Source organism: Tachyglossus aculeatus, chromosome 9 (genome assembly GCF_015852505.1).
Source record: "Tachyglossus aculeatus isolate mTacAcu1 chromosome 9, mTacAcu1.pri, whole genome shotgun sequence".
Lineage (NCBI taxonomy): Eukaryota > Metazoa > Chordata > Mammalia > Monotremata > Tachyglossidae > Tachyglossus > Tachyglossus aculeatus.
The window spans coordinates 15,710,131-15,729,323 of record NC_052074.1 but is presented as its reverse complement, the minus strand read 5'-3'; the positions used below and the strand labels follow the sequence as shown (position 1 = coordinate 15,729,323).

The 19,193-nt window shown below is 39.8% G+C and overlaps 1 protein-coding gene across 1 annotated transcript in view; it reads left to right on the top strand.

Moving 5' to 3' along the window:
- The window catches only part of TMX4 (thioredoxin related transmembrane protein 4), a 39,865-nt gene extending 21,035 nt beyond the window's left edge, over positions 1-18,830 (top strand). Inside the window, exons 3-8 of the mRNA XM_038750850.1 lie at positions 485-530; positions 2,800-2,928; positions 5,251-5,296; positions 9,359-9,460; positions 16,683-16,740; positions 17,352-18,830. Coding sequence (XP_038606778.1) covers positions 485-530; positions 2,800-2,928; positions 5,251-5,296; positions 9,359-9,460; positions 16,683-16,740; positions 17,352-17,677 — 707 coding nt within the window. The 3' untranslated portion in view covers positions 17,678-18,830. The remainder of the gene's footprint in view (positions 1-484; positions 531-2,799; positions 2,929-5,250; positions 5,297-9,358; positions 9,461-16,682; positions 16,741-17,351) is intronic.
- The last annotated feature ends 363 nt before the right edge of the window (positions 18,831-19,193 follow it).

Genomic DNA, 19,193 nt, shown 5'->3' with positions numbered 1-19,193 from the left:
TTGAAAAATGCCTGAGATGCATCTAATCTTTTGTGGGTGTATGCTAATGATTTAGTAACTTAGGTAAATATAGGCTTGTCCTTCTGGCTTTTTCAGTCAATCAATCAACTGTATTTATTGAGCATTTTCCGAATGAAGAACATTGTGCTTAGTGCTTGGGAGAATAAAATAGACATAAGTAGACATAATCCCTGCCTTCAAGGAGTTTACAGTCTAGATGTCCCATTATCTCTAATTTCCCCTGCTTACCTTTCTTGCTCACCCCAGGCAGCCACCCCCAATCACAATTAGCTTCCCTCTGCCCTCCCCCTTCCCACTGCTGATACCTTTGGTACAAATATAATTGTCCACTAAGACAGAGTAATTAAAGTTAGTATGTTACTTTTATCATTTTGCTGTAATTGTCAAAGAAATGAAAAAGCCAGGGTCATGGGCAAATCCTGCTAACTGTGACTCTGGGCTGTTTTCTCTCCTTTTTTCTTAGGTTTAAGTGGCCGTTTCTTTGTCACCACTCTTCCAACCATTTTCCAGTAAGTCTGCGTGTCTCGGGGGAGAAAGCCCCTCATTTCTCAGTAGAAGTGGAAATCACATAAGACTTGCGAATAGAGGAAAATGGAAAATGAAATTTCGGTGTGATGTTCCCCCATAATTACTCCTTATAGAGCTCCTTTGCTGACTTACTGTGGTTTCATCAATTTGTTGTCCATTTTTATTTTATGTATTTTTCCCCTCATAAACTCTATGATGTATGATGTAATTTCTCAGGTATTTAAACAATGCATCTCGTTGAAAAATAATGCAACTGCATGCGGATTAACTCAGGAAATCATAGAATCACAAGTCCAAGAGGGTCATTCAGTGATTCCCTAGTCATTATTCCAACTTCAGGCCTGACCACACCTGAACATTCTCATTTCCCCCCCTCTTTTTATTTTAATGGTATTTAAGTGCTAATTATGTGTCAAGTACTGTTCTAAGTCTATGTTAGATGGAAGTTTATCAGGTTGGACACAGTCCCTGTCCCACGTCCTATTCACAGTCTAAATGGGAGGCAGTAGGATTTAACCCCTATTTTACAGTTGAAGAAACTGAAGCACAGAGAAGTTAAGTGACTTGCCCGAGGTCACACAGCAAGCAGTTGGCAGAACTAGGATTAGAACCCAGGTCCTCTAACTCCCAGGCCCATCATCTTTCCTCTAGGCCAAAATGCTCTGGGGCCCCTTCCTCAGTAAGCCTTGCTGTTGATGTATTTTGACACAGTTTCTGGGACAGTCTTGTGCTATTTTCACATTGTGGTATAGAAGACTTATGACAGAATTTTAGAATTAGTAGATCAGGAGATGTGAGTTCTAATCTTAGCTTTGCCACTTGCCTCCTTGGGCAGATCACTTAACTGCTCTGTGCCTCAGTTTCCTTATCTGCAAAATGGGGATTAAATACCTTTTCTCTTTTTCCCTTAGACTGTGAGCCCCTAGTGGAACTGGGACTGTATCATATCTGATTGTATTATATCTACCCTAGTGCTTAGCACAGTGCCTAGCACATAGTAAAGGCTTAAGCAGCATACCTCAGTGAAAAGAGCATGGGCTTTGGAGTCAGAGGTCATGGGTTCAAATCCCGGCTCCACCAATTGTCGGCTGTGTGACTTTGGGCAAGTCACTTAACTTCTCTTTGCCTCAGTTACCTCATCTGTAAAATGGGGATTTAAACTGAGACCACCCCCCGTAGGATAACCTGATCACCTTGTAACTTCCCCAGCACTTAGAACAGTGCCTTGCACATAGTAAGCGCTTAATAAATGTCATCATTATTATTATTATCATTAACAAATACCAACATTTTTACTATTATAGGCATTGTAAATTGGGGTGGTTTCCAACTCTTTATCAAACATTTATGTATGATGTTTGATAAATTGACATTTATGTTACTTAGCTGAGGAAACTCTTTCTCCAGTTCTGGGTTGGTTTGGAAAGGGGGGAAAGATTTGAATTTGGATGCTGAAACATGATCCCCTCCCTGCCCCTGCTTTCATGTTCATGCTTTAACCTGAGTCTGTTTAAAAAGAAAAAAAAAATGAGATGGTAAGTAACATATTCTGCTTGATGCAAGATAATTTTGGATGGATTGAGTTAATACATACATTTTTGAACAGGAATAAATTAGGCACTCTACAAGTCATGTCTGCCAACTCTATTGTAGTGTACTCTCCCAAGTGCTTAGTACAGTGCTCTGAATACAGTAAGTGCTCAATAAATGCCACGGATTGAGCAATTGATTGATTGATATGGGGGAGTGACACACACACATAAATCAGGTTTCAGAAGATGAAAAAGTTTTCTTGTAGTTCTTGTTTTAAATTGCTGATTAAAGATCATGTATTTGGTGAGTGCTTTATGATGTATAGCTACCAATGGATACACTTACTTGAAACGTTTTTCCTGTTTTCAGGAAGCATTTTCCGAATAATAATCATAATAATCATAATAATAATGTTGGTATTTATTAAGTGCTTATTATGTGCCAAGCACTGTTCTAAGCTCTGGGGAGGATACAGGCTAATCAGGTTGTCCCACGTGGGACTCACAGTCTTCATCCCCATTTTACAGATGAGGGAACTGAGGCCCAGAGAAGTGACGTGGCTTGCCCAAGGTCACACAGCTGACAAGTGGCAGAGCCAGGATTAGAACCCATGACCTCTGACTCCCAAGCCCGGGCTCTTTCCATTAGACCATGCTGCAAATAACTATGTCATGTTGTTATAAATAAGCTCATCATTCTACCTGTTGTTTTTCATAGTGCAAAGGATGGAATATTTCGCCGATATCGTGGGCCAGCAATCTCTAAAGATCTTCAGAATTACATCTTGGAAAAAAAATGGGAAGCTGTTGAGCCCGTGGCAGGATGGAAATCTCCTTCTTCTATAGCGTAATTTTTTTCTCCCTTTAAAGAAAATTTGGTTGGACATGTTAGGCCTTACATTTTCAGAATGAGAGCCAATAAAGCTAGTAGCATGGCTTTCCACTGTGCACAGTGCTCAAAAAATGTCACTTTGTGTTTCCGCACACATGGTTTTGCTGATTAAATGGTGCATAATAATTATGGTATTTATTGATATTGTGGCTTCTTAGCTCTGGCCCATTTCAGTTTCGGACTGCTCTTTAAACTTCATGGTCTGGAGATTTCATGAAGTGTAGTCAATGTGGGTAGCTTATTCAGGCGTACCTATCCACACCGACCAAGTTTAACATGAGATTGAATAAGCTTGCACTTTCATTTGGTGCTGCTGGCACTGAATTTGCACCGAATTTGAATTTCAGCTCTATTTTCAGCTATTGCCGTGACCAGAATAGTGTTATAGAGTAAGAGATTAACAATACCAGGAAAGTCTTTCCTTCTCATCATCATCAGAATGGAATACAAAGTCCTTACCCTCATGTGGTTTTCAATAACAAATCCAATCTCATATGGGTTGGCAGTCCATTTAGGGGGCTGCCAACAAGACAATAGGATAAAATTAACGTCAAGAACTCCCTTCACAACAGCTCCTTCCCTAAATGATGATGATTGCATTTATAAAGTGCTTACTATGTGCGAAGCACTGTTCTAAGCGCTGGTATGGCAGTAAGCTTTGGCTGAGACTGGCACATATTGGCATCAGTAAGACCTGCTTGGATTATCTAGTTGTAAATCCTCTTTCAAAAGTCATTTTCTTGGCCATGACTGTGTTTTAATAATATTAATGATAATAATGATAATTGTGGTAATTGTTAAGCACTTACTATATGCCAGGCACTGTAATAAACACTGGGGGAGAGAGAAATTGGGTTGGATACAGTCCCTGTCCCACACGGGCTTCACAGTCTTAGTCCCAGTTTTATAGATGCGGTAACTGAGGTACAGAGAAGTTAGTGCCTTGCCCAAGGTCACACAGCAGCAGATGGAGGAGGTGGGATTAGAACCCAGGTCTTCCTGACTCCCATAATCTATCCACTACCGCACACTGCTTCTCTAAAGCTCAGGTGTGCTCCCCATATAGAAAAACATCCTTTAACTGCTAAAGCAATGCCCTGTCAAATCACAAAACAGAACCCTGGGATTCCCCACAGGTTCTCCGAGGCTGACCAAATCCCTGTTGCTCTTGGGGCACCCGGACTGTTTTCATGCATCACAGGGTTCAGATGAGACATGGAGATTTGCAATCTGGGCCTTTTAGTTGAAAATCCCCAAATCAGTACTGAAATGAGTCATCCTGAGTTAGGGCCGGTAAAGAAAAGTATGGAGTTAGGAACTCCATCCAGCATCCAGTAGAGAGGTTCCTATGGGCCTCAGTCATGACTGAACTACATGGCCAACAAGATAATGGTTAAATTGGAATGTAATTAGTACCACACATTTGAGGAGATCAGAACAGAAAACGCTGAAGCTGAGGTTTAGAGGGTAATATTTAAAGCTACTGGGGTTCAAGGATTTAACAGAAGCCAAAAACTCTATGCTTCAGCTTTGTGGCGGCCTAAAAGCTAAGCTTGCAGGAGAAAACCTTGGAAAAGAGATTATAGTTTAAAATAGCCTCCCCAGTTAGGATAATTAACTTGTCCTAGCCTAAGTGTAGAAAAATAAACTTCCACATGAAACTCTTCTTCTCGTGACTCGCAAGAGAGCATCCAGGAGCTCACATCACAATTCAATAAGAAGTTCCAACTGCCTGACTTCCCTTCACTCCACCCTCAGGAGAGTTTGGCCTCTTCCTCGGTGTGGTGGAATTTTCTTATTACTGGCAGAGGAGCCTGCCTCCTCCCAGAATGTTCCAAACAGTTTTGGGGGAAGACGGATGTTTTCCCTTTACCTGCCCTGTGATCTTGCTGTCTTATACTCTGCAGAATTTGCTAGTGTTGTCCCGCACTGCGGAGTTTGGGAAAGCAGCAGTGCTCAGCATGATTCAGAGACACTCCCTTTTGCCTCCATTGGTGAAGGGAGAGGCAGGAGATTGCCTGAGGGGCAGTCAGTGGGTGCATTTTCATACTATTTTGGAAAATCATAATAGACGTTCAGCGTTGACAGTGGGAACTGCTCAAGTGGTCCAAGTCCGCTTGCACTTGGCATGGCCCTGGTTACCAACTCAACTCTTTGCTCCTACTTTTCAGTAGGGGGTGGGGCTTGCCAGTTTTACTTTACCCTTTGTTCCATACATCATTTCTTGTCTCCATGTTTCACATCACAGCATTTTTCACCTTTTCTTTGCTTTTTTAGGATGTCTGGAATGGCTGGCCTTTTTAGCCTGTCTGGCTGGATAAGGGTAAGGAATCTTAAATACTCTGCCTTTTTCTATCCTAAAACTTCTTTTAATCAGTTATATGCATAACTAAACAGATAGCAAAGGTCTGGATGGCTTACATTGGTTTCATATCATCAGTGAGACTTGGTCTCGAGGGGAATTTGTACAGCTTTGAGCATCAGAACAGAAGATGGGCAGGGCCTGTGAATATGTCAGCCATCTCTATTTCAGAGTGAAAAGGAAGGTTCTGATCAAATTAGAAAAGATATAGGGCATTCTAGTGTTCCTACTGGTTAAAGTCCTAGCCTAAAAGGAATTACTGGTATCTCTTACTGAATTTCTGAATTTTTATTACTGATATCTCTGTCATTATAGTTGGGGTAACTGTGAAGATTTTCATTGTAAATATTAACATTATCGTTTTCACTGAATACTTCTAAGGGGCCTTGTAGCTAAACTAGATAGATTGTCTTTTTCCATCATCTTGTTCAGATCAATCGGTGGTATTTATTTAGCACTTATTGTATGCAAAGCACTGTCCTAAGCATTTAGGTGAGTAGTAAAAGGTTGGTGGACTCCAATCCCTCCCCACAAGGAGCTTACAATCCACAGTTAGAACATTTAGCCTGACAGTGTTGGTATAAGAATTATAGAAATCTCTACAAGAAACTGATCTCTTTAGAAGAAAGCCATAGTTATTGCGATTATTTCGTTTATTGAGATTTTTAAGCCAGGGTTGCAGTCACTTATCTCATTTTTAAAATTACTGTTATTTCTCCAGTATCATTAGGACAACAGTGAACGTTATCAGGTTGAATAGTAGCATTACAGTGTTTGTTTGCACTAATGTATGTCTGTAATAATATGCAGAATTGCATCAATTACAAAAGTGATATTTCTCAGTGCCTTGGTAAGGAGTATTCTCTCCCTTTGCAAAGCCAAAACTTGTTTCTAATTCTTCTTACAAAGGTCAAAAGGGCACTCAATTTCCTCCAAAATATAACCCCTATTTTTGTTGGAGTTATCAGAATATAAATCCTCAAAAGTCCTTTTCCCTTCCCTGCTTTAAATAATTGTTATTGTAAATCCTGGTTTCCTTCTGCTGTCCTCCTTCCTTTAAGGGATCCAAAGTGAGCACCACATTCCAAAGGGATCTTTGATGTCCTTCTTCGACTGGTATTATTTCTTACCTTTGTCAACTGCTCCAATTATATGTAGCTCAGTCACTAGCTAAAGTGCAGAAAACCAGTTCTCAGCAAAGCCTTTGATTCTCAGAAATAGCATGATAGTCCTCATTAAATATGGAATATCAATACCAGTCAAGGATTTTAGATGCACTCTAGGCAAGCCATCTCTCAATGTATTCGTGTCTGTAGCATTTGCTTAACTAAGTTCTTCTACATTACTCCCACCTACCTTTAAATCTCTATATATTCATTTGGGTCTTCCTAGATATGCCCCTGTAATAGACACACCTTTTTCAGACATCGTTTTGGTCTTCACTTCTCATATAAGGCCATTGGAGGAAGCTAAAACACCTTAATCTTCAGTCATTCATCCATAATTAAGTATTTAGTCGATTGAATTTATTGCGTGTACAGAGTTTCCATTCTGATGCCTAACTACCGAGTCTTGGAAGTGGTCTCAGGAAAGAAAAATAAAAGCCAAATGTCCAGTGACTTTCCATCCTCTTTCTTTTGTGCCTCTTCTCACAGTTTGTAGCTCTGTGTGTAGACGTTGCCATTGCCTGGACTTCTGCCATAAATCTTTACTCTTCCTTTCTGTTTTGGCAATATGAAAACGTTCCTTTAGAAGCTGATTCCCTTTATGGAAGCTGAACTCAGCTTTGAGTTGGAGTTTTGAAGTAGTGGTACAATTTGTACTTAACTAATTTGAAGTTAGGATTGGTTTTTTTTAGACATTTGCTTGGCTACATTTCTTGTGTCAGCAAGTTGGCCAGTCCAGAATAGGAAGTGTTTCATTTCTTCATAAAATACAGCTTTGTCCCCTTAAAGGAAATTTTTCAGTTAAAACAAATGCACTTTTTCCATTGAAGAAATGTGATTGGTGGTCACTTGACTTCCTGCTGGCTCAAGTGGATGACTTTTTGCAATCTAGTAAAATTCTCAAGGTTAAAAACTAAAAGTCTTCATTTGAAAACTGGAAACATGCATGCTTTGACTTACGTCCACTGATCTTTCCGTTTCTCAGGAGTGTTTCTTGCCGTATCTTAAAAAAATCTGAATGCAACTGACCATTTTTTGCCCATTTGTGTAGGTGAAATGATCTTCTATTAGTGCCTTTTCCATTAAGGCTTTTAATCTTAAAAGCAAGGGCTGGTAATGGGATTTTTCAGGTTTCTTTCTGTAGAATTTCTGAAATCAAGGCTCTGTGTGTAGATAAAAGATGCCGAAAAGTAGCATTTACGCTTTGGCTTCAGATTCCAGAAGAATTGGGTTTCCACAAATCTTATCCAAGTTTTCCACCACAGTATAATTTTTTGAGTCTTTGCCCATCTACAAACCACTCTTAGTAATGTGGTATGTTTTGATTTGGTAGGATATGTCTGTTAGCTTTTTGTTCCTCTTGTTTTGATGCTAGCTAATCAGATGGAACACAGTCCTCGGCCTACATAGGGCTCGCAGTCTTAATCCCCATTTTACAGATAAGGTAACTGAGGCACTGAGATCTGAAATGACTTGCCTTAAATCATACAGCAGACAGGTGGTAGAGCCAGGGAATATGGGTTCTCTGTTGTGTTGGTATATTTTTAGTTGATTGTGCACAATGTACACCTCTCCCTGCACCGCCCCCGCCCCTCTTCCCCTTTCCATGTACAGGACTTTTTAAGTAAATAATATCTAGAATGATATCTAGGAGAAGCATGGTCCAGTGGCAAGAGCATGGACTTGGAATCAGAGGTCACGGGTTCTAGTCCCAGCTCTTCCACTTGTCTGCTGTGTGATCTTAGGCAAGTCACTTAACTTCTCTGGGCCTCAGTTTCCTCATCTACAAAATGGGGATAGAGAATGTGAGTCCCATGTGGGACAGGACCTATGTCCAACCTGATTGCCTTGTATCTACCCCAGTGCTTAGAACAGTGCTTACACATAGTAAGCAAGCGCTTAACAAATACCACAGTTGGTATTATTAATTATTAAGTTTTTAAAGTTTTCTGTTAACTTTTTGACCACAACAACTGAGTCCGGTTCCTGCAGGCCATCATCTTTTATTAAAGCAGGCAACACATTGTGGTCTATCATTTCCATTGAGTTTGGAAAGTGATCTCTTTGTGTCTGAAATGGGTCTCCCATTTGTTCTGAATAGACTCTCAGAGCATAGTAGATAATGGTGAAGAGATACTTGCTTTAATGCCTTTGAGAATTTCCATTAGTTAATAAAAATTACTGTAAAAGATTCTGTCTTCTCTGGGTCTGAATGGTTTCTTTGGTAGATAGTGGCTGGGACCTTAAACCAGCTAATGGACATAATATGTTTTAGGAAAAATATTTAGTCAGGGCAGCTCTTTAACAAGCTGCAAGCAGACGTGAGGTCAGGGATCGCTAAGAACTTGAACAAAGAAAGAAAAAAAGAACAACGCCTTCCTTAAACAGTTTGTCTTTTAAACATAGCATTTTGATCTAATTAAAAATGGGGAACAAAGCCACCCAAATATTTGGTTTTATGGATACCATATGGCTTCAGAGCATTGATGCAGAACAGGATGAAACAGTGTAGAACATCTTGAGAGAAACATGGAAGAACTCCAGTGTGACAAACAAATGGTCAGAGGAATTCCTCCAGACTCTGCTCCAAGTAGAATGTTCACCTCAGGCAGCTCTGCCTTTTTTTTTTTTTTTTGTATATCGGTACTCTGTGATGCCAGTGATTTATAAGATATGGTTTTTTAGGGGGATAGCGAGGTAGTTTGGATGCAAAAGAACTCACAATAACAGTTCCCACTGGAAATGTCCCATAAGAAAATTGGTTTGTGGACTGAGTGGGCGGAGGATAAAAACAGTCAATCAGCCGCTTTTTCATATTGCCCAGAGTGATAATTTTTTTTCTCTTATTTCCTTGCAGCAACTTCATAGCTATTTCACGGGTCCTCTTGGTATTCCTGTTTGGGGTTCTTATGTCATCTTCATTGTAGCTACTTTGGTGATTGGGCTTCTCCTGGGTTTGGTAAGTGACAAGGCTCTTTTGCATTTTCATGAAAGCCAGTTGTGATTGTTCTGGAAATTTCCGATTAGAACTGAAATGGCAAGCGCAAGACGATTGAAAAAAACCTCTGGAGACATTCTCTCAGAGAAAATTCTTCCTTGCAGGATATAAAAACCTGTCTTTTATAGGGTATGGTTAATTGGTAATTCTGATAACAATATTATGGTCTTTAATTTCAATCCCCTCTGCTAAATTTCTTACCACAGCCAGTAAACTGCTATTAGCTACTAGTCTGTAAATTTGTCTCTAGATGTAAGCTTGTTGTGGGCAGTGAACACGTCCACCAACTCTGTTGTATTGTACTCTCAAACACTTAGTACAGTGCTCTGCACACCGTGAGCACTCAGTATGATGCTGAGGACTAAAAAATAGCATAACTGTGGCCTAGTGGATAAAGTAAAGGCATGGGAGTCAAAGGGACCTGAGTTCTAATTCCAGCTCTGCCATTTGTCTCCTTTCTGACCTTGGGCAAGTCACTTAATTTTCTGTGCCTCAGTTACCTCATTTGTAAAATGGGTTTGAAGACTGTGAACCCCACTGGAACACGGACTGTGTCCAATCTGATTAACTTGTATCTACCCCAGTTCTTAGTAGAGTGCCTGGCACCTACCACAAATAAAGAAAAAAAAATTGCATTTGTCTTGACTTCCTTCCTCCTGCAGGTTCTTCATGCCTTTTACAAAGTTGCCAGTAATCAAGAAAGTGACCAAGAAGAAAGACTAAAATAATAATTTTCATTTTAGTTAAGCTCTGCAGCAGATACAGAGTTAGTAGGTCAGACATAGTCCCTTTCTCACATGGGGGTCAATCAGTCAATCAATCAGTCGTATTTATTTAGTGCTTACTGTGTGCAGAGCACTGTACTAAGCGCTTGGGAAGTACAAGTTGGCAACATACAGAGACGGTCCCTACCCAACGGTGGGCTCACAGTCTAGAAGGGGGAGACAGAGAACAAAACAAATTAACAAAATAAAATAAATAGAATAGATATGTACAAGTAAAATAAATAAATAGAGTAATAAATACGTACAAATATATATATATATATATACAGGGTCACACTCTAAGGGAAAGGAAGAACAGATATTCCCCATTTTAATCAAACACTCAATCATATTTATTGAGTGTTTACTATGTGCAGCACACTGTATTAAGCACTTGTGGGAGTACAGTAAAAGCCAGAATTGGTAGACACATTCTCTGCCCACAAAGAATTTACAGTCTAGAAGGATTTTATGGATGAGGAGACTGAGGCACTGAGACAAATAATAATAATATTTGTGGTATTTGTTAAGCGCTTACTATATTCTGGGCACAGTACTAAGCACTGGGGTAGATACAACATAATCAGGTTGGACACAGTCCCTGTCCCACATGAGACTCACAGTTTCAGTCCACATTTTACAGATGAGGTAACTGAGGTACAGAGAAGTGACTTGCCCAAGGTCACACAGCAGACAAGTGGTGGAACCGAGATTAGAACCCAGGTCCTTCCAACTCCCAGGCCCATACTCTAGTCATTAGGCCATGCTGTTTCCGGAGAAGTTAAGAAACTCACTTATGGTCACAAAGCAGGCAAGTGCCAGAGCCGGTTTAGAACCCAGGACTCTTGTCTCCCAGTCGTGTGCTCTTTGAACTAGGCCACATTGCCTGAAGCAAGAGATCTGGCTAATCCAGAATCTGCGTAATCTGAGCCAAACTAATTTAGAGCTGGTTGTACTTCCAATTCGGCCTCTTCCATGTCTGTAATTTTTCATCTCCCGACTATTGCTAATTCCCATTATAGCGATTTTTGTAGGTGGCCCCTTGACAAATATTTTAGGAGTTTTTACTATCACCGTGGCTCAGTGGAAAGAGCCCGGGCTTTGGAGTCAGAGGTCATGGGTTCAAATCCCGGCTCTGCCACTTGTCAGCTGTGTGACTTTGGGCAAGTCACTTCACTTCTCTGGGCCTCAGTTCCCTCATCTGGAAAATGGGGATTAAGACTGTGAGCCCCCCCATGGGACAATGTCATCACCTTTTAACCTCCCCAGTGCTTAGAACAGTGCTTTGCACATAGTAAGCACTTAATAAATGCTATTATTATTATTATCCTAGAATTTAGTTTTGAAACTAGTTGGTTTAAGCAGAGAATCCAAAGAATTGAATATTTTTGAATATTTTTGTCCTGATCCTTCTCCAAGTTTGGTAGCAAAATTAAATAATAGGCTGAATAGTGTGCTTAACTGCAGGACAAATTAAATCTCGTTTGGTCAATTGCAGGTGCCATAGGGTAATTATTTCTTTTAGAACTGAAAATGAATAATTACCACTCTTCAGTCCAGTCCTCTTCTCAGACACAGCTAGTTGCTGGCTGCTATGTCTTAATCTCAATTTAAGTCATGGAAGATTTCACACATTGCAGTAAATTACATGCCACTTTCCCAGGCCCTGCATCAAATGGAAGCAGTTGCCAGCACTGAGCTGATTATTTTATCATTGAATATAGATGAGCAGCCACAAAAAGACAAACTTGAAATGCAAATCCATTCCAATGAGTAAAGAATAATCACTAATTCTAAGTGATTGAAATGTTTGGGCCTACCATGTCGTCTTTTCAGTTTTGAACACCCAGAGCAGATTTATGAATTTAATTTAGCACCCTAATATAATTCAGAGGAACTGATTTTTTTTTGGATGAAGAAAGCATAACGTTTTTATCCATTTAGTTTGATTTTTCTATTTTTTTTTTTTTTGAGATTTAGTTGGCATTGTTCTGCTCTAGGATAGGCATTGTTTAACAACCATGGGAGTATGTGCAGGGAGTAAACCCTTATTCTAGAGTCCCTGACTTTCATATTTCCTAGTGTAGCCTGATCCACCAATTGTTGTGGTCATACTGGGCTTCTCGCCCCTCTTCTCTTTCCACCAACAGCAGTACTCAGGTGGCAAGAGCACTGTGTAGGGCAGAGAATCAGTCAACAAATCAGTCAGTGGTATTTACTGAGCGCTTACTCTGTGCAGAGCACTGTACTAAGCCTATAATGCAACATTCTTGGTAGATATGTTCCCTGCCCAGAGTGGTCTCACAGTCTAGACAGAAGACAGATAGTAGTATGAATAAATAATTAAACAATCAATAACATTTATGGAACGTCTGCTTTTAGACTGTGCGCCCACTGTTGGGTAGGGACTGTCTCTATATGTTGCCAACTTGTACTTCACAAGCGCTTAGTACAGTGCTCTGCACACAGTAAGTGCTCAATAAATACGATTGATTGATTGTACCCAGAACTCTGTACAAGGCACTTAGGAGAATTCAGTAGACCAGGCAGACTTGATCTCTGTCTTCAAGGAGCTTGCCTTCTAGCAGGGGAGACAGACACTGAAGTATATTACAGATAGTAAGAAACAAAAGTATATAAGATATGTATGAAAGTACTGTGAAGTGTTGTGAGAAGCTGTGTGTTGCTTTTGCTGTTTTTATCAAGAATATGTTAAAATTAGAATTTTAAATCATCATGGCAATATCAGTTCATTATTTTCCAAGTGCCTACTACAGTGCTCTGCACAGTAAGTGCTCAATAAATGCCACTGATTTAATTGTTTTCAACAGAACTTACATTAAAGACCCCTTACTGAGCAGCAGACTTGAAACCCACTCTAATGAACTTTACCAGGCTTAGAGGCTCCATAAGTACTGAATGTAAGGAAAGAAATTGTCTCCAAGCAAAGAAAGGGATGAAAATAAAAGCATAAATTTGTCTTTAATCTTCTCAGACATTCCACAAACAGTGTTTTCTGGCTTATTAAAAAATCCATGGAAGTTTGTTATTACTTATTCATTCATTCATTCATTCATTCAATCGTATTTACTGAGAGCTTACTGTTTGCAGAGCACTGTACTAAGCGCTTGGGAAGTACAAGTCGGCAACATATAGAGACGGTCCCTACCCGACAGTGGGCTCACGGTCTAGAATGGGGAAAAGAAGACAGGCATCAATTTATTAAGCACTTACTATGTGCTAAGCATTGTTCTAAGTGCTGGGATAGATACAAGGTAATCAGATTGTCCCGCATGGGGCTCACAGTCTTAATCCTCATTTTTCAGATGAGGTAGTGAGGCACAGAGAAGTGAAGTGACTTGCCCCAGGTCACACAGCAAACAAGTGGTGGAGCCGGAATTACAACCCATGTCCTCTGACCCCCAAGCCCATGCTTTTGCCGCTAGGCCATGATATTTCATGTGATTTAAACTTTTCCTTTTTTGTTTAGTAATATTTTGCGATTTGCATTTGTTTGATTGCAGTTTTATTTTCTATGAAACATTAACTTTCTCTTCCCATCCTTGGATTCTGTCCTGATTTAGATCCCTTAAGTGACATCAGCCTCAATTATCTGTGACCCTACCATCTGCTGTCATGCAGTGGATCTGACACAGCAGAAAGCTCTTGAAATCCCCAGATAATCTCAGGAATACCTCATTTTCCCAGTCCCATCCCTAGTCTCTGGAAACAGAGGAACTCTCCTATGCCAAGTACCACATTGGGTGCTATATACAGCATATTAGCAGGCACAAATCCTTTCCCCTTCCTTTCTGGAGCTTAAAATTGAAGGTATGTGGCAGCAACAAAACATTATTGGAATTATGTAGGAACAGTGAGCTGACCTTTTGCTCCTTTAGACAGGAAAAAAAAAATTGCTACTGTTTTCTGTTTCAAACTGTACCCTGCAAAGTGGAAAACATTTTTCCCATCAATGCTGAAATATTTCAATTTAAAATTGAATTGAAAGGTAATAGTCATTTGCATATCAATTGCCATTGAGATAAAGAGTTTTCAGTAAGTTTTCTTCTAAGTTACTTTAACATGACAATTTTTTCTGTTTCTTTATGTAATGATCTGTATAAAAAACACTGGCATGGGTTTGAAGGAAATAATGTTCTTGACATAGTAGAAGACATCGATAATGAATAACATCTGCAGAAAGAACAAACCCGTGTAAATAGATGCCTACAGTAGAGAAACAAAATCTATTAAACTCCACAATAACAACTGTAAAAATAATTAGGTGAAGGGGGAAAAAGTTCTGAAAGAATGTCCTGGACCCAAGAATCTTGAAGGAATTTTCAGGTAGAAGTTTGACCCTTAGCTTTAAAGAGCCTTTTGCTTTTCGTTCTGCTTGTTTTCTTCTCAATCAGCAGTATTCACTGAGCCCTTACTGTGCACAATGCACCATACTAAACACTTGGGAGAGTACATCAGATGCCTTAGATTATAGTATTGATAATGGTGTGTGCTGTTTTGTATTGGTATTTATTCTTGTAATTTCAGAACTGGTGTTAGGTCATGCTCTTGGAGCTGTACCCTTTTAAGCAGTTGATATTCACCCTGCCTTCAGATTACACATCTGTAATTTATTTTAATGTCTATCTCCCCCTCTAGACTGTAAGCTCCTTGTGGTATAATACTCTCCCAAGTGCTTAGTACGGTGCTCAGTCCACAGAAGCCCTCAATAAATACCACTGATAGATCAATTGAATTATGGTCATAATCCTTACCCTCAAGGAGTTTACAATCTCCTACACCCTGTATGCCCTTTGCACTCCTCCTAAGGTAATCTTCTTTCTGTGCCTTGATCACAACTCTCCCTTCTGGCTGTGTTGCTTATGTCTTTTCCATTGCATAGTGCTCCCTTCCTCACAGATCTTCCAAACTAGATTCATCCTACCTTCAAAACTCTCTCAAAAAGCTACCTCCCAAAAGCCATTCCCCGATTTATCCTCATCTTCGTGAACAGTGCATTCTGTCAGTCATTTTAGGATCTAATTATATGTCTTTTATGATCTATTCGTATAGTTATTTTGTTTTTGTCATTTATATCATTACTCCTACTCTTACTCTTTCTTGGCAGTTTGTGTCTGCATATCCCTCCCCTGTTAGATTGTAATATCCTTGAGGATGGGACTGTTTTGGGGAGTCTTGGGGTACTTTTTTCGCTTTTATTGTGTATGAAACAGTTTTCTGCATGGATAAGAACGCAATCAATCAATCAATTGTATTTATTGAGCACTTACTGTGTGCAGAGCACTGTACTAAGCGCTTGGGAAGTACAAGTTGGCAACATATAGAGACAGTCCCTACCCAACAGTGGGCTCACAGTCTAAAAGGGGGAGACAGAGAACAAAACCAAACATACTAATAAAATAAATAGAATAGATATGTACAAGTAAAATAAATAAATAAATAGAGCAATGAATATGTACAAACATATATACATGTATACAGGTGCTGTGGGGAAGGGAAGGAGGTAAGATGGGGGGGGATAAACAGGGGGACGAGGAGGAGAGGAAGGAAGGGGCTCAGTCTGGGAAGGCCTCCTGGAGGAGGTGAGCTCTCAGTAGGGCCTTGAAGGGATTTGGAGTCAGAATGCTGTTAATAATACCCATCTCTAATATTAGAGTTTCTTTTCAAGTTTCTTTATGGAAGCCTTCAGAGATGACAAATGTTGCAATTCTCTAAACATTGAAATAATCCACTTCAAAAATGAGACGTGGTTCAAAAAAGGAGAAGCAGTGCGGTCTAGGAGGAGCAGCATGGCTTAGTGGAAAAGAGCATGGGCCTGGGAATCAGAAGGACTTGGGTTCCAATCCCAGCTGTGCCACTTGTCTACTGTGTGACTTTGGGCAAGTCAGTTCACTTCTCTGTGCCTTAGTTTCCTCATCTGTAAAATGGGGATTAAGACTATAAGCCCCATGTAGAACAGGGGCTGTGTCCAACCTGATTATCTTGTATCTACTCCAGTGCTTAGAACAGTGCCTGGCTCATAGTAAGCACTTAACTACCATTTTTTAAAAAAGTGATTTTTCTCGCTAACAGTCTTATGGAAAAAAAATATATAGTCTAGAATTCCACATATACATAATGATAATAACAATAATAATAGTGGTATTTGTTAAGCACTTTCCTGTGTGCCAGACACTGAACTAAGCTTATATGCATTTTAAGAGGACAGCCTTGTAGCAGATCAGTTTGATCCTGAATGCATCATCAAATTAAATACCCTGTTTGTTTCTAAAAACACACAACTGATTGCTCTTTTAGACATTCAATCCCTTTTATAGGCAACAAGTAGTCATTTGGAGTGGATTGAGCAATGTTTGGCTTTGAGCATTGAATCCTATTCTTTTTTTATTTTCTCTCAGATTCTGGTTTTGCTCTCAGACTGCTTTTGTCCACCTAAGCCAAGAGCAGAAAGATCTGGTAAGATTCATTACCTGTGGAAATTGCTTTTGGCGTTATTTCCCCATTTGATCCAATTTTATGGATGAAGAGGTTTTTCTGTTCTTTTGTTAAGGATGGCTGAACTTAAACACATCAACCAATCCTTTCATTCTCTTGGAAAAACCCTTAACAGAAACCCTGCTTTGTAGATCTCCTGCTGTTTAAGACCTCTTACCCTAAGGAACATTTTGTGTTTCAGCTGTTACTGTTCCTCGTGATAGAGATGCAGCCTTAGTTAGCTAACAGACTTGTTTTCCAGTTGCTTGTTCATGCCTCAGAAATGATGAGGATAGTGAAGAACAAGCTAGAAATAAGAAGAAAATAAAGCATTTTTGAAATACTGGAAATTTAGGGGACAAATACATATTTGTCATAGAGTCTCGGTGAAATCAAGGGTGAAAGAAAAGCCTCCTAAATATCTCTATGTGGTAAATAAGCTTTGGCAGCCTTCTTCCAAGATTGCATATTGTAGAGAATGCGTCAGCATCCACTTTTGCGGAATTGAGAAGTACTGACACTAATCCTGACCAATTACTGAATTGTCGTAAGGCACTTAGTGCAAGTTTTTTCAATTTATCTTGTTTCCACAGAGGTGAATGAAAAGGAAAATGAGGCTCTTATAGTGGAAGATCTGGGAGAGATTTCAGAGGAAAAGAAAAATGCATTGGAAGAAGAGGAGAAGGAGGAGGACCAATTGGGTGGAGAAGAGGAGAAGGAAGATCTTTCAGACCGAGAAGAGGAGAGGAGCCATTCTAACGAAGAGTCTTCTGAGGAGGACTCTGTAGTTGATGAGGAATCTGAGACAGAAGAGGCTGGAGGAAACAGCCACAAGCACCACCCCGCCGAGCCTGAGGTTGAAGGTGTGCGACAGCGACAGCGAAAGAGTCGGGGAGCAGAAGTGGACTCTAGCTCGTAAAACCTATCTCCCATCAGCCCGGACCAAAGAAATGCGTTAGCTGCCTACTTGCCTGCAGTAGAAACAAAGCCCTTACTATGCCCTGCATGAGCCAGCTTTCCTTTAAAAAGTTGCTATTTGATCAAAAACTTCTCTAGTCTTATAGGCACTGAGAGTGGGAATCTCTTTGACATGACAGTCAGAATTCGAAATATAATATTCTGCTCTGAGATTTGGAGTGGAGAAAGCGGTCATCTCTCTGAGTCTTTGAAAAACTGCTCTAAGCCACAGGTGTAACAGGCTGGGTACTAGAGAACTGTATCAGAAATCTTGCTTCATCTTGTTTTTGATTCTTTGACTCTTCTAAGAAACGTCAGAGAAATTCGAAAGACTTAATGGCCCCTCAGTATTTTAGTTGTAAAGGAACTTAGGGATTGGTGTTTTCATTTTTGTCACTCTACACTAATGCACCTTTTTTATTCCATTTTGTACCTTTGATCCTTTTCCTTCTCTTGAATGTTTCTTCAGAAAATATTCTATACTGTTACAACAGAGAGTGCTTTTGTACTGTACCAGCAATGACAACAACACTTTTCAGTTCCTGATTGTTCAAAGGAGTAGGACCCAAGTCAGGCTTACGTCAGCCGGGGTTTTTTTATGACTTAAAGGGTTTAGATCATCGGAACCGCAAGCAATGAAATGACAAGTAAATGTTTAAAATGACATGTTGTAACCTTCAGAGATTCGAAAGGAAATGGTAATTTAGTGAGAGGACAGATATTTTGCCAAAATGTAATCTTTTTTCCCCTGCAAATATTTCATTGCAAACTATTTTTTTTCTAAGCCAGTAAATCCTACAAGCCTTGCCAGTCCAAGCTAGCCACGCACAGAGAACTGCAGTGCTATTTTGTGCTGTTTCCATCTGGGTAGTTAAATCAGCCCAATTTAACAACAACAATAATAACTAAAAAGACCACTTATGGTGTTTCTTCTACTGCACGGGCACTAGAGAGTTAGTGAAAATCTACACCAGGAAATGAAAGAAATGTTTTTTGGGTTTTTTCCCCCTTTACTTTTCCATAAGAGTGCGTCTTTGGAGATATTTCAGTGCTTAAACTACAGACAGTATCCAGTGGCTCAGTTTCTTCAAGAAATAAACTATCTCCCCTCCCTTCCTATTTTTAATTGACTTGATTTGTTCCCAAATCACTGAAGAACCACATCTTGAATAGATGCTCAAAGGACATATATTATCGAACACGGCCCAGATTTCCGAATGAGCGGCGAATGAGACTTTAAGATTGGAATCTTTCCAGGATCTTTAGGGTGAGGTTGTTGTATAAACCTATTTGTTGTGAGTCGTCTGTCAGGCTGTTGGCGATGAGCAAGTACCACACTAGAATATTAATCATTCCTGCCCTCTGGTGGAATAATTTAAGTATTATATGAAATACACAAAAAGTTTTCCTATGTAAAACTCTTATCTTTCATGGGTTCAGTTTCCATCTTTGCTGAGGCTGTTGCTTTTGGCTGGGAC